At 29.7% G+C, this 27,899-nt stretch overlaps 1 protein-coding gene across 1 annotated transcript in view; it reads left to right on the top strand.

Moving 5' to 3' along the window:
• The window catches only part of Eys (EGF-like photoreceptor maintenance factor), a 1,574,159-nt gene that overhangs the window by 132,975 nt on the left and 1,413,285 nt on the right, over positions 1 to 27,899 (top strand). Inside the window, 3 exon segments of the mRNA XM_077801488.1 lie at positions 222 to 325; positions 327 to 342; positions 14,323 to 14,489. Of these exon segments, the coding sequence (XP_077657614.1) occupies positions 222 to 325; positions 327 to 342; positions 14,323 to 14,489 (287 nt within the window).

A 27,899-nucleotide genomic window follows, 5' to 3' on the forward strand; every position in this document is an offset into this window, starting at 1 on the left:
ATAAAAGGTGTGCTCCATAAATTTTTTTAAACCAAATGGCTTAAAAATTTATATAATGTCTATATATTATATATATAAATTATATATTGCATATATAATTTATATAATATGTATATATTTATATATATAATGTATATATTATTTAAATATATATCAGTATATATAATGAGGTATTTCTCATTTTTTATTATTTCTTTTTGTCAGTATATATGCATTCCAAGGTAAACAAAAAAAATCCCTCTGGGTTTTTTGAAGAAATTCACTTAATTCATCAGTACCCCTGCTACTGTGGAGCTACCTACCATGATATTTGCAAAAACAATTTTTTCTCAATTTGAATATGTGTGGTGATTTGGATCAAAGGGTAATTAATTAATTAATCAATTAAATTTGGTACCCTGGATTAAACTAAAGGGCATTCAATCACTCAGCCACATCCGCAGCCCTATTTTATATTTTATTTAGAGATAGGGTCTCACTGAATTGCTTAGTGTCTCCCTTTTGCTGAGGCTGGCTTTGAACTCCTGATCCACCTGCCTCAGCCTCCTGAGCTTCTGGGATTACAGGTGTGCTCCATAGCACCTGGCAGTAATTAGTTTATTTAAAAAAAAATTAACTTACCTAGGTCACTCAAAAATTACTACATAATAAATACTTTTTTGATCCTTCAGATAATTTTACATCTCAAAATACAACACAAAGCAAAATGAAATTAATTGTCTTTTATTGTGATTTGTTCCTTTAACAAACATGCTGAACACAACTACCACCATTGAATTCAGCTTGGTACAAAATACCAATAAAATCAGAGCTGCTCTCTCTTCTCATGGATCCCTTTGATTGAGGAAGATTATGGACAAGTATGCACAGTGATAAATATACAGTTATATTTTAAATAAAATGTTCTTTGGGGGAACAAATAGCCTTCTGTGAAAGCTTTTTAAAAAGAAAACCAAGCTAGGCTGATGGCACATGCCTGTAATCCCAGCTATTTGGTAGCTAAGGCAAGTGAATCGAGTTCAAAGCCAACTTCAGTAAAAGGGAGGTGCTAAGCAATTCAGTGAGACCCTGTTTCTAAATAAAATACAAAATAGAACTGGGAATGTGGCTCAGAGGTTGTATGCCCCTGAGTTCAATCCCTGATACCAAAAAGAAACAAACAACAAACAAACAAACAAACAAAAACAGAACAAAACAAACAAACAAAATAAAACCCACAAAAAAAAATATGCTGAATAAAGAAAAACGGTGGTAATTGAGAAAGCAAGTTGGGAAAATTGAGAGATCAAAATAGCTTTTCAGAGAGAATGACCATTAAAAAGAGGCATGGAGGACACTATGGCATAATATTAACGGAGGAGAGCCTTCTGGATTGAGGGAATCTTATTTGTAAAAACACTTCATTAGAAGAGAAATCTTTTTAAAACTGGGGCTCTGAAAAAGAGTAAATTAAGGTGTGGGGAGGGAAATGTTAGAATTAAAGTGTCAGGTAAATATTCTAAGAGTAGTAATAAATCACTGTAGTGTGTGACATTTTTAAAAGGATGATAAAATGGATAAATAAATCAGAAAGGGGAAAATATAAGTAGTTGGTTGAAGTTATAATCTCAGGCAATGGAAACTTCAAATAAATGAAGTTCTTCTTCATAGATTGTAAATGTGAGCAAATGGTGGAGGTATCAATAAGAGTTAATTTTCTGGCTTAGTCAGATCTTGTGAAAGCATTGAGCACATATTTTATTAAATATATTTTAATTGTTTTATAGACTGTCAATTCCTATCTTAGAGTCTATTTTGATTAGCATAATTATCTTTGATTACATTTTAATACTATTTGACTTAGCTGATGCAAATCTGATTCACATTCTTCAAATTGTATGGTACTTCAATTAATTCTTTCAAAGAATATTTCCTCTGACATTGATATTTTGGCACTAGAATTTATCAACAATAAGCAAATTAGTAGAGTTGATGTGTCTGTTCTTAACTAAGAGCATATTTTATTTAACTGACAGCCACTGCATTTATAAGATTACTGTTACATTAAACAGTGTTGAAGTAAACTAACAATTAGTCTTTTAAGAAGAGGACATGATAATTTATTTCATCATGCTCATAAAATACTATTCTGTAGAGTTAACAACCTCTAATGACAGAAATAGTTATCAGTTCATTAAGCAAATCACACTCAAGACCAGAAGTGGTAGAAGAGAGCAATGACTTGTTGATTATACTATGTTAGTGTTAAAAGGAACTTCAGAGACTGTGTTATGAATACTACTTTACAAATGACTCTATCAAGCAAAACAAACAAACAAGAACAACAAATGAAGTTAGAGAAAAATTGACACATTTGTCTCAGGACTATTTATAAATTATGTTAGTTCAATGGTTTTCAACCCCGGCCATCTTCTGAGGAGCTCATGAAACACATTGATGTTGACCTTGCAGTAGAGAACAAGCAAAGATGATTGTAGTGAGGTGGACCTAGAAGACCTTTACAGGCTTCCTAAATGCTTCTAATGTGCAGATTGAGAAACACCATCTCCTGTCACACACCACATTAGTTCATGAACTTCAATACTTATATCATTTTCATAATTGATTTCCTTTTGCCACAAACTAGAAATAATGCTTACATGTGTCTGGTTATTTTAAAACAGAAACATCTTTTGAGAACTAAAAAGTGCTAAGGGGAACATATTTAAAATGCTGTAATAACGAGTGTATTTTTTTAAGGGAAAATGGGGGCAGTAATAGAAAGCCAGTCACTCCTGGATAAATCATCTCTGAGTAAATATAGTCAATTTTGTGAATGGCAGTACAATAACAAATATATCTCTCACAGCATGGTAGGTATAATATAAAGTCCAAATTGCTTAAGGATGAATCAGTGCTGAACAATTAGCATCAAAGTAATCTAATTATATTTAATCATTATCCCTTCATGAAAGTATGGTCAGAACTTACTGAATATAGCTGATTGTCACAAAAATAAGACTTATATAACACTATCATCTGAGCATATAAATGACTTGGGCTGTGTAAGGGAAAGAAACCAGTGTAATAAAGATCAACAGTCAATAAATATTTTAGTAAAGCCAAACTCATTTTTAATGTCAACATTAGGATTCAGCAACACAATTTCTAATAGTAAAGTTTTTAAAACAAAAGAGAATTAACAACAAATGAAAAATATGGAAATAGAATTATGCATCCTATGCACTGAAAGGTTTTTTCTTATTTCTTCTGGTTGTTGTCATTAAGATCTTATTTTGTTTCTCATAAAATATAATTGAAGAGGAACTTTAAAATCAAGCTGGTGAGTTTACACGGGGAGCATTAATTTTACCAGCAGTAAAATTATTTTAATTAAGGGATTTTTCTACCAACTAAATGAAGTGTCTTACACGCCCAATCAATTCTCACCAATATGATTACCCTACAAAGAAGGATGGTAATTAATTAGAAGAAGCCCCTTCAAGGACAATTGGTCTATAGTGCAGGACTTGAGAAAGAGCTGACATGCACTGTTTCTTTTCAGTGTCATCATTTATGTTAATTATATGTATTAATAGGTTTGAGAAAAAGAGCTACTGACAAAGTGGATAATAAGTTGTGGAGTGAAATAAGACAATGTGAATCATGCTTAAAAAAGATGAAATCATGGCAAAAATGAGAGAGAGAAATTCTCTGAACACCAATCGTTAAGAACATCATTATTAGTTTACTAATATAAATTAAATATATACATTTCTAACATGTTATATCTACTGGTAGACAGTTTTCATAAACAAATAGTGACTATTGCATTTGTGAATTGATGTTTCAAATGAATATTTATTCCTTCTATTTTTTTCCTTTAAGTAGTTCATTCTACTTTTTGTAGAAGAGCTTGTAAGACATTAATTATAATGTATTCATTATAGTCTTTTGGTAAATTTATAGTGATTATTATATGAGCATGAAATACTGTATCTTGAAAGCAATCTTCTTCAAAAAACATTTTTCTCACCATATTGTTCCAAATTCAACTTTATTTTTGTCAAATGCCCACTATCTATACTTCCATTTAGGATTTTAGGGCTGTAGATAAAAATTTAGGAAGAAAAAAATATTTTAGCTGGGTGTGATGGTACTTGCAATCCCAGAAACTCAGAGGCTGAAGCTAGAGGATCCTACATTTGAGATCAACCTTAATAACTTAGTGAGACGCTGTCTCAAAATAAAAAAGTAAAAAGGGATGGAGGGGTAAAATAGATCATTGGTAAAGTAAATCAACCCTGGATTCAATCCATAGTACCATAAAAATAAACAAATGAAAGAGTTGTGATTCATCTTAATGATAAAGCATCCATGAGTTCAGTCTCAGTACAACACACATAAGTTTTATTTTATAAAACAAATGCAATTGAGAGATTTTCACCCATATTGCATATAGTAGTAAGTTTCAAAACAAGTACAAAGAAATAAAGATAATCGATAAATATATAAATGAAAAAAGAATTATATTTCTCAAATAGTCTAAATGATATAAAGAAAGAAAAGATTTCATGTAAATAGTAGTCAAAATATATAAGACTGAAATTAACAAAAACATTCAAGTTTTAAATAGATAATTTTAAAAATATTAGTATAATATAGATATATGCTTACACAATCTGAAAAAAGAGTTTAAATATACACAATGCTGTAATGTATACTGCATGATGGAGGAACAGTGCTGCCAGATATGAATGTATAGCTTCAATAACAAAAAAATCATTGATAGTCAAGGAATACACCTATATACAATGTTCCAAAATAAAGCCAAATCATTCAGAAAGTTTTGGCATACACTAAAATGGCCCTCTAAATCATTAAATTAAATTATGTAAGGACTGTCAATAATCAACTAGATAGCTATCTGAAAAAAGATACATCTTGTATATGCCTTCCATCATTCTCTGATTTAAATTCAAATAATCATTTTAAATGTAAAAACATACAGAAGTACAAGAGAAATGTTGATTAATAATATGTAAATTTAAATGGGGAATGTCTTTATAGCTACTGTTTAAAATTTAGAAGCCACAATGAAAGGGCTGGTGACTGACTACCCGAAAAGTAAAAACATGTGCTTCTGAAAATATCATAGAACTCAAAAGACAAAAAAAGAACTGTAAGGACACTTAATTTAATAGAAGATCACTTTCACAAAACTGTAGATTTCATAAAACAAACAAACAAAAAAAACAGTGCTTTACTCAGCAAGCCACTAAATGTCAATTATTCCTAGAAATTAAGAAGCAAAACACTAAAAAAAAAAAACAACAACTGATAATCCGTCAGTAATACAAACTTGTGATTTACATAAAATGACAGAAAGTATCCTTACACATGTGGGGAAGATATGCTCAGCTTCATTAAAACTGCCAGTAAAGCAAAGTTTAAAAACATCATACATATATAATTTTTCTTCTGTCAGCCTATGATAGGTTCACATCTTAGTGATTTTATCCACCGATGGCTATAATATAAAATCATTACATTGTCCAAGAGACGCAATTTGCATTACCCAGTAACATTACAAATTTATAGAATGTTTGACCTAGCCTTCCCATCACTGTGTATGCCTCATGTTAAATGAAATATGCTTAGGATCATATATGACACCATTTGGTTCTTTATTAGAACCAAAGGATAAGCATATGTGGAAATGAATTTGGAATATGACTAATAATGATCCAAGATAAATGATAAAGCAAAAAGAGGGGAAGTTATGTCATAGTGTGTAATCTTGTACATAACAGGCAGCCGTTTGATTTATAATATTCAACTTGTATTTCTCTCTCTGGAAGCCTATTTGTATGTTTTTTGCCCAGTGACCTGAAATTTCACAATGTTGGGACATTTGGGAAGTAAATAAGAACTTATTCATGGCAGGGAGTCACTTTTTAAATTATTTTGTTTAAAAGACTGTTTCTTTTTATTTTTATTTCACTGCTTTAGTTTTCTAAATTGATTTTTTCATTTTCTCCTAATTTTCTTTTTATTACCCACTTTTACATTGCTCTACTTTCTACTGTACTCTGTTCTAATTGACTGTTTAAGAGCTAGTTTTGGATTTTAATGTTTTATTATATTTGTAATATTCTAGTGGAGTGTTCTCTTTTAAATTGTATATATTTGTGAATTCATTTATATGGGCAAAATAGTTTTCTTGCAATTCTAAAGTATTCTCATTTTTTTTTCATTTTGATTTTCTTCTCTTCTATATAGTGCCTGAGTTTTCTTTAAGTATGTTTTAAAATGGTTTGTTCCCTGTCATTTGGAGTCTTCAGCCAACTGTTGGGTGGTAATACTTTATGACAGCTGATAGGAAACTTTTCAGGAACATTTGAGCCTTGAAGACTGGAAACTTTTTATAGGTTTGTGAGTTGGCAACTGGCTTTCATTAGGGGAACCACAATGAACTTGATATCCTTTAAGCAGGAACCTCTTAGATTGTCTTTCTTCTAGGATCAAATCGAGAACATTATTTGTTTGTGGTGCTGAGGAAGGAGAGGTATCAATATATCTATTAAGTTTAGCAAACCATACACAACATAATACAAGTCATTGCTTATTTCAAATTTCCTTCAGAGGTATTTCAACTCCAGACAATCTGACTTCTAATCCCTTGGACATTTAATTTAATGTATGACCCAAATCTCTCTTTTATTCTTTTTTATAATCCATAAGTATATGAAGTAAGCTCCATACATATTACATGTATGTATTTTGCCAATCACAAACAGATGACTGTTCACACAGATGATTAAATTAATGCTTTAGCTTTAAGGCATATTTACCTCAATCAGTATAATAAAGATAAATTTTACAAATTTACTAATTGAGCAACTATAAATTTTCTCTTAGAAAAAGCAAGCAAAGCATATTTATAATCTTGTATATGTATTTGGATTTGTCTATACCATTAGAATAATTACAAACTTAAAGTAATTAAAATTTCTTTCTCTAAATTCAAGAAAATACACAAAGATTACAATCAATGAACATTTTAGTTATATTATTTCTCATGATCACATTTGATAATATTGCAACAACTTTATGGTAAACAAATAAAAAGTGCATCACCTAAAGATTTATCTTTGTATTTTTTTTCATTTTTAAAGAACAGGACTAATTTAAAATTATGTTAAGTACTAATATTTGCATCTTTTCTTTAATAAATATTGGTCAGTTAATCAAAGATAATTTTATTAATACTGAAACATTCTAGTTTATCAGTATAGTATGGTTGATAAGAAATTATGATATGTAAGTTCTTTAATATTAAATCCTTTATTAAATTTTAAATTATTTTAATTTCATATTTTTATAATTAGAGATAATCTGAGTAAAAAAATGACAGAATAATTCTTCTAACATTAAATTGAATCATTCTGAAGTGTAATTTTAATCAGGAAATCTTGTGAGTTCTTTTTAAATAAATAAAATTATTTTAAATAGTTAACTAAATAAGTTAGCCTCTTCATTCATATTTATCCCTCTCGTTATATTTTTTTTTTTTTGTATTTGGACTGCTTTTTTTTTTGCTACTTTAGTCACTTCTCTATCATTTCTCAGGTTCTCAAGATTTATTGATAATTAATAATTCATATTCATTCTTTGTGTTTTAAATCTTTTGCTCTTTTCTTGCCTTTGTTTTATGTTCTTAATCTTCATTCATATATTTTAAAAATCAATGCTTTGATTTTAAGGCACAAGCTCTAGTTTCTTTTCATAAGAAAGACCAACAACATTGCCTAAACATAATAATATGATTTTCATATTTTGTGAAGTTTTGGCAAAATGGAAAACATACATAAACTGTTTAATCCTTACCTATTTCTTGTAAATGTTTTGGTCTATGTGAACCATAGTTCTAAATTGTTCATATATAAGAGGGGGCATGGAATTAGAAAGACAGTCGAATGAATTGGACACAATTTTCCTATGTTCATATTCCAATACACCATCAGTACAACCACAAGAAAAGGGTCTCCTATTAGAAAAAGTTATACTCCATGTATATAAAATATGTCAAAAGATACTTTATTGTCATGTATATCTAAAAAGAACAAATGAAAAAATAGAATACATATGAACAATTGATTTCTAATTATTCCTAAACAAAAGAAAAAAACAGTAAATGAAGGGGAAAGAAACAAAAAGTTTGCAAAAAATTAACTATCTCCATCTGCCAACAGTAGTAGATGCTTATATATAGAAAAACCTGTTTAAAAAATTCTATATGCATACACACTACCATACACACACATGCACACATACACATACACATGCACACAAACAAGTTGCTATGGACAGTTTAACCAATAACTCACAAACTCCACAATTCTATGGAGCCACATACTTAAAAACTTAGAGCTTACTAATCCCAGAAGTATAAAAATAAAAGAGTCAGTCTATGCATTTAACAAAGTAATCTCTTAAAAACACACAGGAAAGAGAATCTCCTCATGAGGATTTTTCCTTTTTTGTTTAATTGCATCTGTCAAATGAACAATGTTTTTCATGTCAAAATTTCCCCTGGGTGAATAATGCAGTTTCAGATTATCCATTCAGAAATTATATCTATTAAAGAGATACTTACATGAATTATTACATAAATGAAGAAATGTGTGTGGTAATAAGACACTGAGAAGAATACAAAAGAACTTATATCAGCAACCACTTGTACAAAATCCTGTCTCCATATTTTAGTCAGCTTTTTTTTCCTGCCCTGAACAAGAAGACCTGACAAAAATAATTAAAAGATAAGTTTATTTTGAGGCTCATGATTTCAGAGTTCTCAGTTCATAGACAGCCAAGGCCATTCCTTGTTACCTGAAATGAGACAGAACATCATGGTAGAAGTTGTGGTAGAGGAAAGCAGCTGAGAACATGGCACCAGGAAGCAGAGAAAGAGAAAGACCGTTCTCTTCTCACCAAGGTCAAAACATGCCTCTGATGACCACCTCCTCCAGTCACACTCTTTCTGCCTACAATTATAATCCAGTTAATTCCTATCAAAGGATTACTGAACAATTAGGTTAAGGATCTTATAACCCAATCATTCCACCTTTAAGCTTTCTTGCTTTGTCTTATACATGAGATTTTGGAGGATACATTCCAGAACCATCCAAAGAACAGTAAGTTCCAAATGAGGCCCCAAAGAAATTTTGAGAGATTTTAGTAAGGCATAAGAAAGATTTTGTCTAAGGAACACCTGACTGATGTGGCCATCTAGATGGTGAAGTGATAGAACCTATACCTGTCTTTTCCCAATTATGCACATTTTACTTTGACAAAATCTAAATACCATGTTTCTACATATCATTATTAAGAATTCATTCTTGCCTATCTATGATGTAACTTCTCATATTGATTTAATAAACAGAGCTAATAATTGTGCCAAACATTTCATATGTTAAATGTTAGTAAGATTTATCTCATAATGACTCCTTTGCTGAGAGACCCTACATATTAATATGAAATCTGACAAATGACATAGAAAAATACAAGGCTTTTCTTAAACTGAGAGTTGTCATACTTTGACTAGAATTGCTTACTTTTATATATATGCAAAACATATTCTGCATGTATATTGTAAATATCTTTCAGGTAGCTTAGCATCTATATAACAGAAGGTATTTCTATAGTATAATATTGTATTTAGTTTGTAAGTGATGATAGTAAAATCTCAGAGGGAATTTCCACTGACTCTACTTTACTTTTTTTTCTTTGTGAAGAAAAGACTTTCTACTACCTAGACTTGTGATTTTATTACATTTCTTATTTAAATAAACATTTTTAAATTTCTAAAAAGAAGTAATTAATTTTTATATATTTTATATTGACATTATAAATGATACAAACTAATATGGGTATAAATAGATATTTGCATTTGTGTGTATATATACACACCCCAAATAACATACAGCTACAGGATTTTCTCAAATACTTTTTATTTATTGTGATTTCTTTGGTATGTATTAATAGATCACAATCCTTTTCTTTGATCAGAGAGTTCTTTGAAAATTTTGATGAAACTAAGAATAGTTCCCTCACAATAATTTATACACATAAGTAACACATTTGCATAAAATTTTCATTAAGCAGATCCTTGATTTAGGCATAGCTGTGAGGAAAAGTGATTAAACAAGATATTTTCAAGTTCTTTCAGGATTTGGGGTGTAGCTAAGTGGTAAAACATATCCGTGGGTTCAATTCCCAGTACATGCAGGCACACACACACACACACATACTCCCCTCATATAGAACTTACAAAAGTTTACAACAAAAATACAGAATAAAAACTAACAAACCAATCAATATATATGCAAATGAACTAAACAGACATTTCTCTGAAGAGAAATGCAAATAGCCAAAAATATATGAAAAAGTATTAAACATTGTTAGAAATCTAGGAAATGCAAATGAAAACTCACTGAATTTATATCACTCCAGTAAGTGTGGTAATCTTCAAAAATACAGGTAAAAATAAAAGCTGGTGAGAATGTGAGAAAAAGTACACTTTTACATGTTGTTGGCACTGCAAATTAGTACAGCTGCTTTGGAAAGCAAAATGCAGATTCCTCATAAGTCTATCCCACCATATGACCCAACTATTCCACTTCTTGGTATTTATCTGAAAGAATGAAACAGAACATACTATACTAATACATGCATTCCAATGTTTATTATTATTTATTCCACAGTTCACAATAGCCAAGTTGTGGAACCAGTCTATCTACATGTGGCTCAACAGAGAAATGGATGAAGAGAGTATAAAATATATATATGTATATACACTATATATATGTCTATACACACATATGTGTATACTATTACACTCATACACACACAGAGTTTTATCAAGACATAAAGTAGGATGGAATTATGTCATTTGCTGATAAATAGATGGAAAAAGATAACATAATACTGAGTGAAATAAGCAGATGCCAGGAAGTAAATAGTTAAATGTATTCTATGATATGAGGAAGCTAGAGAGAAATAAAAAAATTAAAAAACAGAGAAGAATATTTCAGGAAAATAGAAAGAGGAACAGTGGAGTAGAGGAAGGGAACAAGGGGAAGAGTAGAGGGAGGGGGAAATGGAGGAAAAAGAGAATGGATTATCTAAACTATGTCATATGCTTGTATAAACAAATCATAATGAATTCTACATTTATGTATAACTATCATGCACTTATTAAAATAAATTCAAGAAGTATAATGGAATAACATTCTTGTTCCTGTTCAGCTGTACTTTGTGAAAATGATAGATAACAGGTGACAGCACCTAAAACACATAGACCTAGGATACCTGAGTCTAATTCTAGTTCTATGACTCATAAAGATGGTGAATATTTATTCAGAATGTACCATGGGTTGAGAATTGTGCTATGTGCTTTTGTGCGGACTTCTTGCTAGTTTCATAAAGTTGGGCAGTCATTTAACCTTTTTTCCTCATGAGGACTATGAAAAGTGGATGTTTTCCATCACTATACAGAAACCAAAGTGCATACAGCTGAAGAATTTGCTCAAGGTTATTTGGAAACTGAGATGCGCTTTTCTGGTCTCTTTGACTGTAAATTTTATTTGCTTTCAAATATAATTTAGTCATCTCTCATGCAAACAAACAAAAAAACAAAACCAGAAAAGAAAAGAAACCCCCAGTGTATTTGAAAATCCAATAATTAATACTGTAAAAATAAAGTAAAAAGTAAAGCATATATTCATAGAAAATTATATTGAGCCTGACTTTGAATTCTGTACTATTATCCCATGTTGTAAAAAATTGCTTTCTCAATAATTTATTGTGTATTTTTTAGTTACCTAGATTTATAGTTTGTGACTTTTTTCTATTATAAATTAACAAATCATGACTTGTTTTATTTATGCTTTAGTTAATATAGTTTAATAAGCACATCTAAGTCTTCATAGATTGTAGGCTTAGTGCGATTAGCTCTTAGTCCCTTCTTTTTTTCTTTGTGCTCTACTGAACTCACACAGACTACACTAAAAGATACAAACAAATAAACTAATAAAGAAAACTGTGTTTTTACCCAATATCTGGGAAGCTATGCTCTTTTAGTCTTTTGTGGACCAAACATATAATTACATATACTCCTGATCACAATCCTGAAACAGGCAACATAAACAAATAGAAACTATGAGGAAAACACTGCTAGTAGGGCTGTGACTGCCGGAGTAGCTGTCAGAGACACAGAAGTAAAACATGAATAATTCCCAGCAGATAAATGCACCCAAAGTCAGTGTCTGAGGTACCATGTTGAAATAGTGTAGTCTCACCTACTTTTTTGAAACCCACATCATTTAACCCTTCAAAAAGACTGTATATGTGAAAAGTTTGACAACACTGTACATGATGAAGTCCATTGATAATGTTAAAAATTTTGAAAGCTTATACCAAAAATCAAGAAAAAATATTAGCATTTATATGTATGTATATGTATCTTTATATATACAAAATAAGTGGAATGAATTTTAAAATAAGAATAACTAAATTATATTGCTTTCATAATTAAAGCAAATCAGCGGGGATAACTTTCAAGGCAATCAAGGTCATGGCAGGCATGTAAATCTAAACCTCCCAATACAATCTCTACAAAATAATAAGGTCAAAAAAGACAGAGAGAGAGAAAGAGAGAGAGAGAGAGAGAGAGAGAGAGAGAGAGAGAGAGAGCGCCAAAACTAGTAACATTGATGCTTTTGTCTTTTCCACATATTGGTAATTCAAAGTTATTGTTGTTTTGTTTTCTGATTATGCTGCAGGTGAAGGATTTATACACTGGTTTACAATAATAAGAAAATTTCAAATCAAGTTATATACTAGAAATGTAGTATTGCAGCTAGGTTTTCTTTTTTGATCATATTTCCAAGGTAATGAAAGATAATATACTTGTTTTCATTAGAAATACTACATTTGGGGGAACAATGTGTTGTAGCTCAATTTTCTCAAAGCCAAACTAGTATTGGGTGTATTTGTGAGCGTATGTGTGTAAAACGAGAAGGGGAAAATAAAGTAATAAAATGCTAATATTTGTTGATTCTTATATGTGTTTATTTAATTTTGTAAGCCAATTATAACAGTAATCCTTTAATTTAAGAGCTTATACAACTAATACTTTCTGAATCTAGGAAATCATAGCATGTCCAAACTGTTGGAAATAAAATCATTCCTGCATTGTAAACAAATACAGAGACAGATGAGGTCTACAGTTTTAATTATAAGATTTTAGCCACAATGCATATGTATATAACATTTGAAAAAATCCCTACTTACCTGTCAATGTTTAAGAGCTCTTTCTTTTATGGTGGACTTGACATTCTTCCTTGAATTGAGCACAAAATAAAAATGAAAAAAAAAAAAAACAAATTCTCAGTTCACTCTTACCCAACAAAGACTAGATTTCTATAAGCCATCAAATTTTGCCACCAAAGGTTCAGATCATGAAACCAAATTCCTAAACTTGTTTATATTCATAGAAAATAACTTATTTGCCATAAACCCAATCTCAAGAAAATATGGAAATATCCAGAGTAAACTGATAAAAAGAAGGGTGGGAAATTGAAGTTCTTTTGCTATATTAGTGTTGTTTTAAGCAATTAGGAAAGAACAAGGCTGGGTTTAACCTCTCCTTAAGAGGTGTCTTACCTGGTGGCAAAATTCACCTCTTTTTCATGATAATCCATTGATGATACATGGCATACATCTAAAATTGTTAAAAAGATAATTTAAAAAAACATAAAATCATGACTTCATGGAAATATAAACTAAATATATGTTAAAGATATTACTTAGCTCATTTATAATAATAAATCCAGTAACATTTTACTAATGGTTCAAAGGAGAATCCAAATATTCCCTCATAGAGGGAAAATAAAAAGTTTTGATACCAGAAATGGATTTTCCATGGACCTGTTTCTCTATTTAATGATATTTTCACAATGCCATTTAACATTCAAGGAATATCAGTGAAAATTAGATTAAAATAAATGAAAAAAGTTTTAAATATTTGTGTAATGAATGATCATATATTTAATTTTTGTAAAATATATGCTTATTATAATTTGAGATTTGAGTCTGAACAGTATATGACTTCAGAAAATGATTATGATATAAATCAAAAGTGAATTTCGTTTATTCTTGCCATAGGAACACAAAATTTTAATTCATTAGGTCTAACATGAAAGCCAAACTTGAAATGACAAACATGGTGTTTTATGATGGAAAGTCAAAACATTATTATTGCTTTTTTTTCTTTTTTAGAATTCTGCAAAGAGATGTAGTTGTTTGAGTGAAGAAGATAGTCAGGATTATTTGTGTCTGTGCATTCTGAGATGTGCTGCCAAAAGGTATCTGCAAAATACAACTGACTATCAAGAGAACAGGTGCCAACATAAAATCTTTTTTAAAGATGAAGTCAATACATCCAGGTATTTATGTATTGTTTAAATAAAGAATATCTCCAATATTTGAAGAACTTATAATTATAAGTCATTATTGAAGGATTTCATAATACTTTGTAGTCATTATTGTTTTGTTTACAATTTTGAATATGAATATCAAATATTTACATATTCATATATAACTGATATATTCTGTTACATTACAGATTCATTGTGTATAGTAATGGTAGCATATACAAACACACACACACACACACACACAAAGGAAATGAAGATTGAATAGATCTATATAGGTGAAACTTATCTATATCACACTAAAATTAAGTTAATATAAATTTGTGGTATATTTTGATAAGCTAAGATTTGTATGTCAAGTTCTGGAATAACTACTAAGAATGTAACTCATAAAATATATAAAAGTACCATTAAAGAAATAAAAAAGTATTGTTCTAAAATGATGGTTTCAATCAATATCCTAAATTTACATAATAAAATAATAAAGGAAAAAGAAAATCAAAGTAATACAAGCAGAATGAAATAAATTAAAAAGAGTAAAATAAATTTTAAAAAAGAGCCCAGAAAAACAATGAAGAATATCAATGAGATCAAAATTTATCCTTTTATAGTAATAACAAAGTGAATAAAAATTTACCTACATGAAGAAAAAAATCAGAATACTCAAATTGCTGAAATCATGAATGAGATACTATTATTAAATTATATGTCAAAACATGTTAAAATACTATGAAATGGGGAAATTTTCAGAAAATACAAATTACTGAGAATGATATAAAAATAAATTAAAAATTGATTAGATTTATAGCAATAAAACATTTGAATCACTAACTAAATAAGCAAGATTAATAAATAACCAGAACTGTATGACTTTGTTGGGATATTCTAGCAAATATTTAAAGCAGAATTGATAGAAGTTATTTATAAATTTTCTAAAATAGAAGGAGGGAGGAAACAATGTAACCATCTGTGATGCCAATAGTACAATGTTTCAATGAAACTGACAAGAATCTACCAACTAACATTTTATTAATATAAAACAAAGAACACTCAGCACAATGATAGCATTACATATAAAAAGATTTATATACTATGACAAGTGGAATTTATCACAATAATGAAAAGTTGCTTGAACAACCTAAAATCTATTAATGTATTATGCCTTATCATGTAATTAAGGAAGAAAAGACAAGTGAATTTCACGATACGTTTAAGAGATGCAAAAAACAAAACATTTGGCAAGATTTTACACCATTTCATGTTAAACACATTCAGTGGAACTTTTACAATCTGATAAAGAATATTTAAAATGGGAAAGAAATAAAGCTAAATTATTATTATACTTAATTATGAAAGAATGAAAATGCAAGTAGATATACTTGCCATTTTACAACAAACAATATGGTTATAATTTTAAAAAAATAGGCAAAAAAGTGTTGATGTTTTCAAGGCTATGGAGAAATAGAACTCAGACTTCTGGTGAGGTAATAACATGAGTCCATGCTTTGGAAATACTCTGTCAGTTCCTCAAATGTTTAATCAGACTTGCCAAATGATCTAACTACTCCACTTTTTATATACTCAAGAAAAGCAAAAATAAATGGTCAAGCCTATTGTGAATGTTCGAACAGTATTTTTAATTGTCTCAAAGTTCATCAAATTATAATATAGATAAATTAAATGTGTTGTATCTATACAATGGATATTATTCAGCAATGGGATATTATTCAGCAATAGAAAAGATTGGATTAGTGGTACATGCCTCAATGAATATTAAAAGAATATTGATTAGGGAAAGAATTCTTTTTCCATCAAATTAGTACAAAGGATGTAGTGTGGCAGATTCAGCAGATATAAACACTTTTTTAAAAAATAGCAATTTCTCTCCATCAGTTAAAATATCAAAATTTATTACACAATGTGACATCAACTAGTATACCAACAAAACACATAGAAATCTTAGAAATAACAAAATATGTTTGTTTTCTGTCATAAAACTCTATTATTATGTTCAGTTAAATTGAATAAAACAATTATTACCCAATTAATTCACACAGTATATTACCAAAATTTAATTGAAGGTTGTTGTATGAGTTAATAAACACATTCTAAAATCTAGAGAAAAAAATAATGTCTTTTAAATCAATGTAATATTTGAAAAAGAAGAGTAATCAGGTGGGACTTCATGTGCCATCTAGCATGATAGTCTACATATGAAGACTTTGTAAGAAAAACAGATGGGCCAAAGAGTGCTCTGAGAACACATAACATTTTACTTCTGTAAATGATACATTTGGCCATAATTTGATGTGAATTAACTGGGTTATTTAGTAAATGGTATCAAGGAAAGAGCTCAGTATGAGACCATAAATGAAAGTGGATTTCAACCTTAGACCTTATAGAATAGAAACAGACTCAAAATGTATTTATAGATTTGAAAGTAGAGTTACAAATTTTTATATCACTGAAGAAATATAGAAAAATGTCTATGGTTTGGGATGAAGAACTTTTTGTTGTTGTTGTTTCTCATAGACACAGAGATTTATTCAGAAAAGGTTATTCAGGAAAGGAGATTATGGACTTTCTCAGGGAAGAGACATTTGGGGGGTAAAGTACAAAATATGCATTCAAGTGAGAATCTGGGCCATTGCCAGAGAGAGAGTGCCAGAATAAAGAAATGTTTAAACTAAATTTACAGAGTATATTTTAAATAAAAAATTATAGAATTGCTATAATATTAAATTAAAGGATTTATTTCTAGTGAATGACACTACTAATAATGTTAACAGACAAATAATGCATTAACATTTTTCTCTTGAAGCATAATTTATGTGAGTGCAGTGTAAAATGTACAATGTAAATAAAATATTTCACACAGGACCACGTTTCTGCCCTAAAGTGTTTAAAAAACATTTTCTGAAAAATTGGAAAACATTTAGTGAGAAAAAAAATTATTTAAATTAAAAAAAAAATCCACCAGTTGTGTTGCCACTTGCAACTTTAGAACAGCTTTTGGTAAGTATGCCATCATATTTTCTGAACATCAGGCCCAAAGCATGAAGTGTTCATGACTACAACTTCTTTTGAAGATACAAATTTATGCCTAAGTCAGCAATCCCTACTAGCTACCAAAACTATAGCATATTGGAAATATCAGTTCATACAATCATCAAATATTTATTAAGAAGCCCACCCCCAATAGAAGATACTGCAAAAAAAAATGATACTGACGCCTGATGAGGTAATTTTTATCCACAGGTAAATTTATATTCTCTTTAGATTACATATCATGTTGTTTCCATTTCATTCAGAAAGCAAAAATGCATTTTTAAAATACTAAGGTATGGGGCTGGGGATATAGCTCAGTTGGTAGAGAGCTTGCCTCACATGCATAAGGCCCTGGGTTCAATCCCCAGCACCACAAAAAACAAACAACAAAAACACCTAAGGTCTATGTAATTTTTTTCTTTCTGAACATATAAGTAGTACATGTGGTAGCAATGTATTTTATGGACTTCTTTCTGAAAGCTAAATTAAGTGTTTCTCCTTTATAAGCTATTTTAGTAGCATCTGAATTTCTATGTAATGTAAATATAACTAAAACATTATGTTTCAGTTATAAGCAAGAGTTCTATTTCAAAGTGTAAAATCTAAAAATTCATGAGAAATCAGGTATAGTTTCAAAGCCTGTTTCTGTTGAGTCAGGAGGATTGTACAAATAGAAATTCATGTGAATTTGCTATAGAAATATATTTTGATCAAGGTTTTAAAAATCATTTCTGAACTAGAAATTCTAATAATTTTAATAATTATTTATTCCTAAGACTATTACAATTTCTGCCATGATGACAGTGATGTTTTATTTATGAGCTGACTTGCTTCCTTTGTATTTATTTTCAGTTTTGGATCTACCTTAAATTTTTCTACCTACCAAACAAAAGTCATATGTACTTATATTTTACTTTTAAGAAACCACACCAAAACAATACAAAAAATAAATAAATAAAATATAAACTATGGGGAGGTGGCCAGTGCCTCGTATAGGGGTTTCTTCTTCCTACCAAGGAGGGTGTAAGCCACCATAGAAATTAAAGTCTAGAATAATTAGTAAAGAACAAAAGACAAAGTCAGGAGAGATAGTTTTAAAAGGGGAGATCCTGATAGGTCCAGCCCACATAGAAGTTGGAGCTGAACAATTAGTAAATGACTCCCATGGTTTATTTAAGTGGTTACATCAAAGGCAGGGGTAAGGTTTCAAGGGTGGATTCTTGCTTCCTGAAGTCTTGCAGTCAGCAGGTTGGTTGGCATCTTGGCAAGTCACTGCCATCTCCAGTGCGGTGTGAGACATGGCAGAGTGCAATAGAAATTCACAATGTCTCTGGGCAATAAACTAGAGGAAATGTCCACTGCAAGATCCCAGACACCAGATTATGCTATTCATTAGGCTAAGATGTACAACACAGTCCATACACTGCCTATGGATGGCTCTCAACAGTAAACTGAATTCCATGTGAAAATAATTTATTTTTTGTACAAGTCAATTTTTGTGTTTAGTTCTGATACCTCTAAACCATGTTTTCTCTCCTGACTGGATTATTTTCTCTATTACACTTGCATGCACAGCTTTCTTTTTCCTCTTTATCATGCCCTGGAAAAACAAATAACCTTTCTGCCTTAAATTTTACTGTAAAGTGATATGCAGGTCATTACTTAATTCATTTAAGTAATTTAAAAGTAGATACCACTATATTATCTATATGCATGCCAAAACTAATTATAATAAGCTTCATTAAATGAAGCACTTTTGTATAATTAAGTTTCAACTATGGTATGAGTTGAGGCTTAGCTCATGTGTTCACAATTATCCCTCATGTATTTTTTTTCTGTTAGGTGCAAACCAATACTTATGCATTTAAATCATAGTTTGCCTACATTATAGCTTCATATTCTATGACTTTTCAAGATTTTATTTCATATTTCAAACAATAAAGGAATTTTATGTATGTTATATGATTTTTTTTTTGCTACCTGGGACAGATTTTTTATTTTACTTCATAATATCTAAATAGCATTTTATAGCCCTAACCTTTTTACATTATGTTGCAAATTATTTTGTAAGTCTTTGAATTTCATGAAGCTGTTTATGCAGTCTTTCAGAAGATGACCTTTTTCTTCAGCATAGCTCACAAATTCAAAATGTATTTAATGATTACTTAGTCACTATTATTAATGAAGGACCTACATAATGTAAAGCATATAGATCATAACCTTAGGACTTAGGGGAATAGGTAGTTATACACTTCATTTTTTTCTCTTTATAGAAAAAGCATTTCTTCATTAAAAACACCTCTTAATCACTATATTGAAAACAATAACATTGTAGTACAAAATTTCATCAAATAGTTTTCTGCATTTTCTTGTTCATATTATTACTTGTATCAAATTTAATTACAATTCAGAATTTATTTAATAATGCAATTAAAAATACTTCTTTCTTGTTCAGAATCAAGCTTAAATATTTATAAAAATATTTTATAGCCTCAAAAATGTACATTGAGTCTTTTAGAAATTTTACAAAACATGGAAAGCTTTTCCTTTGCAAGGAATTATACTGTCCTTGAAAAATGTTCTGAACTTCATTTTACACATTTGGGCAAATATTATTACATGATTTTTATAATCATTTGATTTTTAGGAATGAAAAATTTTATGTTAGTAAAATCAATGTTTTGCAGAGATTTACTAGAATTTTTTAACCATACTTGAAAATTATACCATCCAAAATAAATTTCCAATGTAAATTTACTATTATCAGTCTTTGTAGCTGCTACACTCATGAAAATTCTGCATTTGGGAGCAAATGACTAACCATTTCAATACATCTTCTACTTAATCTCTCATTAGTATTTTTACAGAAAATGTTGTTAGTTATAAATCAATGTTCTTTCACATTTTATAATATAATAACAGTATTATCTTAATTAATTTTAATATATGATATATAGATAGCTTATATTTATGAGTTGTGGTAGATAAAGAGTCATATGAGAAATGAATACACTATGAACAGCATATATTCTTCTGACTGAATTAACACCTTTTTTGGACATATGAAAGGATTAAGTTCTGAATGATATGGGGTTTATTTAAATTTAAAAAAATAGAACAGGTTTTCTCAAGGATGGGGATCTAAAGAAACTATGTAGATACCTGATTTCAACTACAGCAAGGGCCCCATGTTGAAAAAAAAAAACACTGAAGGTTTCAAATTCTATGCAATTATACATAAGTGAGTTAAGAACAATCATCTCTATATATCACTATTGAAGAAAAATTTTCAGGTGATTTTGGAGCAATTTTTTTATGTTTTATATTTTTAATAATACAAACTGGTGTTAAATCTGTTCAGACTATATTGATATGGAGAAGCTATTACACAAGTGTTTTATATATATGTGTATATATATATATATGTATGTATATAGTTATAAAAGATAATGATTATTGTCTACAATATTTTATAAACAATCAAAAAATATTTCCTTGTTAATTTGCTTGTTAGTTATTGTAATTATCAAAGTGTTGTTTTTATCTTGTTAAATCCATATGAATTTCTTAAGGAATTAAGAACACTATTTCAGTGTATTCATTAGGGCATAAGAATGATGCAATTTGACATGAAATATAAAAAATAAGATTCAAATATGATTAGAGAACTTCAGAAATATTTGAGTAATGTAGACTTTTAGGCTTTTCTTTAAATAAAATGAAACAACAAACAAATTAACTAGAATATTAATGAGCCCAAGAAACCTGCCAAATACGGAGGAGAATGTTCTGGATGAGAATTATAAATGAATGTGTATTCCATGTAAATGTGAATATAAAATTAAACAATCATAAAATTATGATTGCATACACATATCAAAAATACAGAAATAAAGACATTAGAATCAATTGTAAGGGCATTGATTCATTTATTTTACTTAAGAGGAATACAGCAAAATATGGATGTAGCTCAGTGGTAGAGCACTTGCCTATCATAGGCAGGGTCCTGGGTTCGATACACAGCATTGAAAGGGGAAAAAATAGAAAGAGCAAAGTGTTAATTTAAAATTTGAATCAAACAATGGAAATTAAAAAACTGAAAATATAATACATAAAATTTTTGAAACTAAAAGCCACAAAGGGAAAGATACTGAAATGTTGCAATATTCTAATCTTTTAAAAAATATGTCAATAGATAGAGGTTATTCATTTGAAAAAATAGAAGGCAAATCAATTATATGAATTCAAAAACATATAGAAGATGAAAACCAGACAAATATTGACAATTGTATCAATCACACATTAAACCAATTCACACATTAAATAAATCTAATGCAAGTCACACACTGTGGTAAGAGGAAACAAGAAATTTTTACACACATACAGATATATATTAATAATATGTATTAAAATAACTATGAAAATAAAACAAACCTATTTTTTTTGTTATAAAAAGGTCAATATAACAATTAAAATTAGAGAGATTAAAAGAAATAACACATTGGGCTGGGGCTGTAGCTTAGTAGCAGAGGAATTGCCTAGCATGTGTGAGGCACTGGGTTTGATTTTTAGCACTGCATAAAAAGAAACAAATGAAGAAAAGGCATGTTGTCCATCTAAAACCAAGAAAGAAAGAAAGAAAGAAAGAAAGAAAGAAAGAAAGAAAGAAAGAAAGAAAGAAAGACAGACACACATCAGAAAATATTGGGAAAATGCGAATTAAAACAAGCCTGGAACTGTGCAATTGATAAATCAATGCAGAATTCAAGACTGAAAATGTTAAACTGGATATAAAGTCGTTGACATTTAGCTTTATGTAGGCATACTAATAGCATTGTATTAATATAAATGATGCTTACTATTAATATAGGTTTCTGAAAATATTTATGTCTAGGAACAAATGAAAAATGAGTAGGTATGAATATCAAAAGAAGAAAGAATTACTGTGGTTTACAGATGAAATGTTTATAATTCTAGAAAATTAATAAACTTGAACAAAACCACTAAAATAAAATAATTCTATACAATGCCTTATTGAATAATTGATATAAGAAATGTGTTGGTTTTCAATCAGAAACGAATTTCTCTTAGAAAATAAAATGAAGAAAATTTTTTTATGAATTTAGCAAAGTATATCTAGGAATAAACTTTAATGAGTGCATACTAAAACATAAAATTCTAATGAAGAATATAAAAATTAGATGATTGAAATTTTATAGCAGTTTGTTGGGTAGAAAGTGTTTTAAATATGGAAGTCCTTCCAAAATTCTTCTATAAATTCTGTATGACATCATACATGAAAAAATAAACAATTTTGCTTTATAATGAATACATAGAAGATAGAGTTTGAAAGGAACAACAACCACAAAAAAAAAAACTGAAAAAAGAGTAATTCTAACATTTATTAAAACAAAGAATCAACATATATTTTGGAGAGTTATGTATAAATACTTGTACTATAGAAAAATATATGACTCATAGATCTATGTGATATGTATATGTATCCATACATGTATCCTCATTTACATACGGAAATAAATTATAAAATTACCATTTTATATCTATGGAGAAACTATGAATATTTTTATACCCTAAATATGAGAAGCTATTTTAAAAAGGACATGAGATTTATAAACAATTAAAGAAAAAGATGATAAATTGCTCCATATACTTTAAAATATGCTGTCATAAATTCAAATACATTGAAGTATTTGGAAAAAAATTGTAATAAATCAATAAAAAAAACAAAAATAAAAATTTTAAGTAATTTGTAAATGCTTAACTATCTGTTAAGTAGTCTAGCTCTGTATTTGGCATTCCCTCTACTTTTCTCAAAATCCATAAAAGTATAGTTAAACGAAAGAAAAAGCATAGGAAAAAAGCCATCAATTAGAAAGACAAAATAAGTTAAGGGGATATCCATAGGAAAAGAAGAACTCAAACCGTCACTATTTGCCAACAGCATGATTCTATATGTAGAGGATCCAAAAAATTTCACCAGAAAACTTCTAGAACTAACAAATGAATTCAGAAAAGTAGCAGGATATAAAATCAACACCCATAACTCAAAGGCATTTCTGTACATCAGTGAGAAATCCTCTGAATGAGAAACTAGGAAAACTACTGTATTTACAATAACCTGGAAAAAAACATGGAAATCAACTTAACTAAAGAGGTGAAACACCTCTACAATGAAAACTACTGAAAACTTATATATATATATATATATATATATATATATATATATATATATATATCACCTTAGAAAATGGAAAGATCTCCCTGTTCTTGAATAGGCAGAATTAACATTGTCAAAATGACCATACTATCAAAAGCACTATACATATTTAATGCAATTCCAACCAAAATCCCAAAGACATTCCTCATAGAAATAGACATAGGAATCATGAAATTCTTCTGGAAAAATAAGACTCAGAATAGCCAAAGAAATTCTTAGCAAGAGTGAAGCAGTTGGCATCACTAAACCAGACTTTCAACTATACTGCAGAGCAATAGTAACAAAAATGTCAAGGCATTGGCACCAAAATAGACTTGTTGACCAATGGTACAGAATAAACCCCCATAGAGACAGTTATCTTACATTAGACAAAGGCATCAAAAACATGCACTGGAGAAAAGATATTGTGTCCACCTACAACTAAAGAATATTAAAAAAGAAAAACAGAGAGAGAATAAAATCATGGCATTTGCAGGTAAATGGGTGGAGCTGGAGAATGTTATGCTAAGTGAAGTAAGCCAATCTCCAAAAAACAAATGCCAAATGCTTTATCTGATATGTGGATGCTGATTTATAATGGGGATGGCGGGGCAGAGAACATGGGAGGAATGGAAGGACTTTAGATGGGGCAAAGGAAGGGAGGGGAAAAATATCATAACCCTAAGTAAATGTATGAAGACACAGATGGTGTGACTCTATTGAACAACTAGAGACATGAAAAATTGTGCTCTATATGTGTACTATGAATTAAAATGCATTTTGCTGTCATGTGTAACAAATTAGAACAAATAAACAAATTTAAAATAAATTATATAAAGAAAACAAAAACTGCTGTCTCATAAGAATTAGGGGTACTGGAGAACAGGCAAATAAGTGTGACTAAAAAATATGAGACAATATAGTAAATTAGTGGCTGAGGGGAAACTGGTAAAAAAGCTGAACACTTGGAAGACAGAGGAATTGGACTCACTAGACATTCTTAATTATGGGGATAGAGTAACTGTAAAATAAATTTAAAAAGATTTAGTTGCAAGCAGTTAGATTTCTGGAATCCCTCCACCATCCCATGTCAACAGCCAACTACACAAAAATACACTATAAAAAATACATTTTAAATGAGTAAAAAGCTACCCAGAAAACATGGAGAATAAAGACCTTTTCTCTATGCTAATAAAATATATTTGTGGGACCAGGGCAATCCTACACTGTTACTGACTAACCCTAGGGAAAAGAACTATAGGTTCTGGTGATGGAGAGATCTTTAAAAAAAATAACATTGTCTCTCCCAATATTGCAATAAAATTTTCCAATGGAAAATATTACTTGCAATTTATTAAAAATTTTCACTTTGAGAATGAAGCAATAACCCAGAAGATACTGCAGTCATCCTGCTGATCTACCCACCCAGGAAATCTTCATGGGGAAATGCTAGGACCCACATGGCTGTTTACTCAGGTGGCTAAACTGTACAGTGAGTGAATTGAGAAAAGACAAGCAAACACTCAAGTAGAAAAAAAGTCGGAACCTGGTGGATAAGCTAACAAATGATGGGGGAATTTGCTGACCAAGTTTGACATGTTTATTTTATAGGTTTAAACATCAGAAGGATTTATCCTGAGAAAGTTTCTTCAAAACAAACACAACCAAGTTCATGAGTATTAACAAATTGTGATTATGAGCTTGTGCTCATAATTTTCTATCCCCAGCAGCTGGCCACTGAACCTCAAGGACAAGAACTGAATAGCACCATGGATGGCACAGAACCTCCTACTAAACTGTGCGTCTCTATAGCAATCTCGTTGGGCACATTTGCACCAAGAGTGCTCTAGAAAAGCATCACCTCTATTACTGGACAGAGCAGGACCTATAATTCAGTCACCACTTCCAACAGGGAAACAGAACAACAGCAACAACAACAAAATGAGACCAAGAGACTGTTCAATACATTTTACATGTTAATTAACATCAGGGGATAATTACTGTGAGGCCCTTGAAATCATGAGTTAAAAACTATAAAACATGAGGTGACTATTAACTTCAGGGAAAACAAAAAGTTGTTTAGAAAAAAAAAATTATACTACCTGTTTAATCTGTGAATAATGCTAATATATCTGTAGTCACATAAAATGTATATTGGTTTAAAAACAATCTAATCTTATTGGGAGAATGAAAGATATTGGGGAATTTGGAGAATGTGAAAATGGTATTTTTTTTTTTTTGTATAAGAAGATTGAACTCAGGGGCATTTGACCACTGAGCCACATTCCATTCCTATTTTGTATTTTATTTAGAGACAGGTCTCACTGAGTGGCTTAGTGCCTCACTTATGTTGAGGCTGGCTTTGAATTCTCCATTCTCCTGTATCAGCATCCTGAGCCGCTGGCATTACAAGCATGTGCCACAGTGTGTGTGAGAGGTGATGGGAGATTGGTGTGTATAAAGCAGAATAAAGGACCAATATCAAATTTCTTTTTAAAGTACTTACAATATCAATATTAAAATAAAAGAATTGCAGAAAAGTGCTGAAACTAGTCAGTTATTAAGCAAATAGTTAAAAAAATAACTTTATAAAAAGTGGATTGCGGTAAGCCATAATTTAAACATATAAAAACACATTTTTTAACTCTCTTAAGAACAATTCTACAAGAGATTTTAACCTTTGAATATTATATATATATATCATACTATATTTCACAATATATTTTATATTATATAATCATATATGTATATATATATTATAATTTATTTTTTAGTTTTCGGTGGACCCAACATCTTTGTTTGTATGTGGTGCTGAGAATCGAACCCGGGCCGCATGAAGCCAGGCCAGCAAGCTACCACTTGAGCCACATCCCCAGCCCCTTAATCCTATATTATATATACTGAAATTATTATATCTCTGATATATTTGTTCAAAGCCTTACACAGCTATGTAATTTTTGTTGGAATAAACAAAACTTCAGAATAACCAGAGGATCTTCAGAGGGTATATATTCATACAGTAGAATATGTATAACCTTTGAAAATAGAATATGATAATTTGGAGTAACAACCAAGACATATCATTAAATAAAAAGAGCAAGTTTCAGAGCATTGAATTTTATCCAGGTATGACATTTTAAAAAAAAAATGTTTATAAGCAAGATGTATATAAATAATTATATTTGAGTAGGTAAGTATGTATATAGGTAGGTAGGTAGGTAGGTAGATTGGTAGACATGGAAATATTAATGCTAATGAGAAATTAATACAAAAAGTTATATATATATTCATTGAAAATTTCCCAAATTTGACTGCTTTGTCAAAAACAAAATTTTAAAAATTAAAAAAAAATTGTAAATAAGTACATGAGAAGAAAGCATTCTCTTGAAGATCTCAAATTTAAATAAAATGAAAATTAATAAACATTGCAATATTTGAAATACAAGAATTAAGCCAATTACCATCTGTTTGATCCTAAATTTTCATCTGTATTTTGGGCCTATTTTCCTGGTACAGTACTTGCATATATACTCAACTGACTTTTAAGTTATGTGTGTAAGTAATTTCCCAAATTTGTTATGAGCAACTATCAATTTCTTGTTTTTAAGCAATATTTCTTCTGCTAAATTTCCGTCTTACTAAAGATTGTCACTGTCCCTAACTGCATGGTCTTAAATGAAAAACTTACAAATGCTCCTCTCTTCCACAAAATTAATCCATTAGTAAAAACTGTAGATCCTATTTTTAAAATGTATCCTGAGATGACTTTTCATCATGAACACAAAGTTCCATGCTTCTTACCATAAACATTTCTTTCTGAACTATTGCACTATTTCTTGCATTGTAACATTTTATTGATTTTACTATTACCCACCCAGCCTCCAACCCACTGTAAAAAAATTACATTTTTAAAACAGAAATACTATCAAGTAATTTGTGCTTGTTTACCCAAATTTCTTGTAAGTACATTTTTGAGACTCATCCAAAATGTTCAGAAATGATTTGAATATTCTTCATAGGTAATGTAGGTTTTAGATGTTTAAGTACTAGCAACTGATAGATAGATAACAAATAACATCTACTTTAATTGTTCTGTGTTTTCATTTGTAGTATCTAATTAGTCTAGTACCTCCATATGACAATTTTCAAAAATATTC

Source organism: Urocitellus parryii, chromosome 8, assembly GCF_045843805.1.
Source record: "Urocitellus parryii isolate mUroPar1 chromosome 8, mUroPar1.hap1, whole genome shotgun sequence".
Classification (NCBI taxonomy): domain Eukaryota; kingdom Metazoa; phylum Chordata; class Mammalia; order Rodentia; family Sciuridae; genus Urocitellus; species Urocitellus parryii.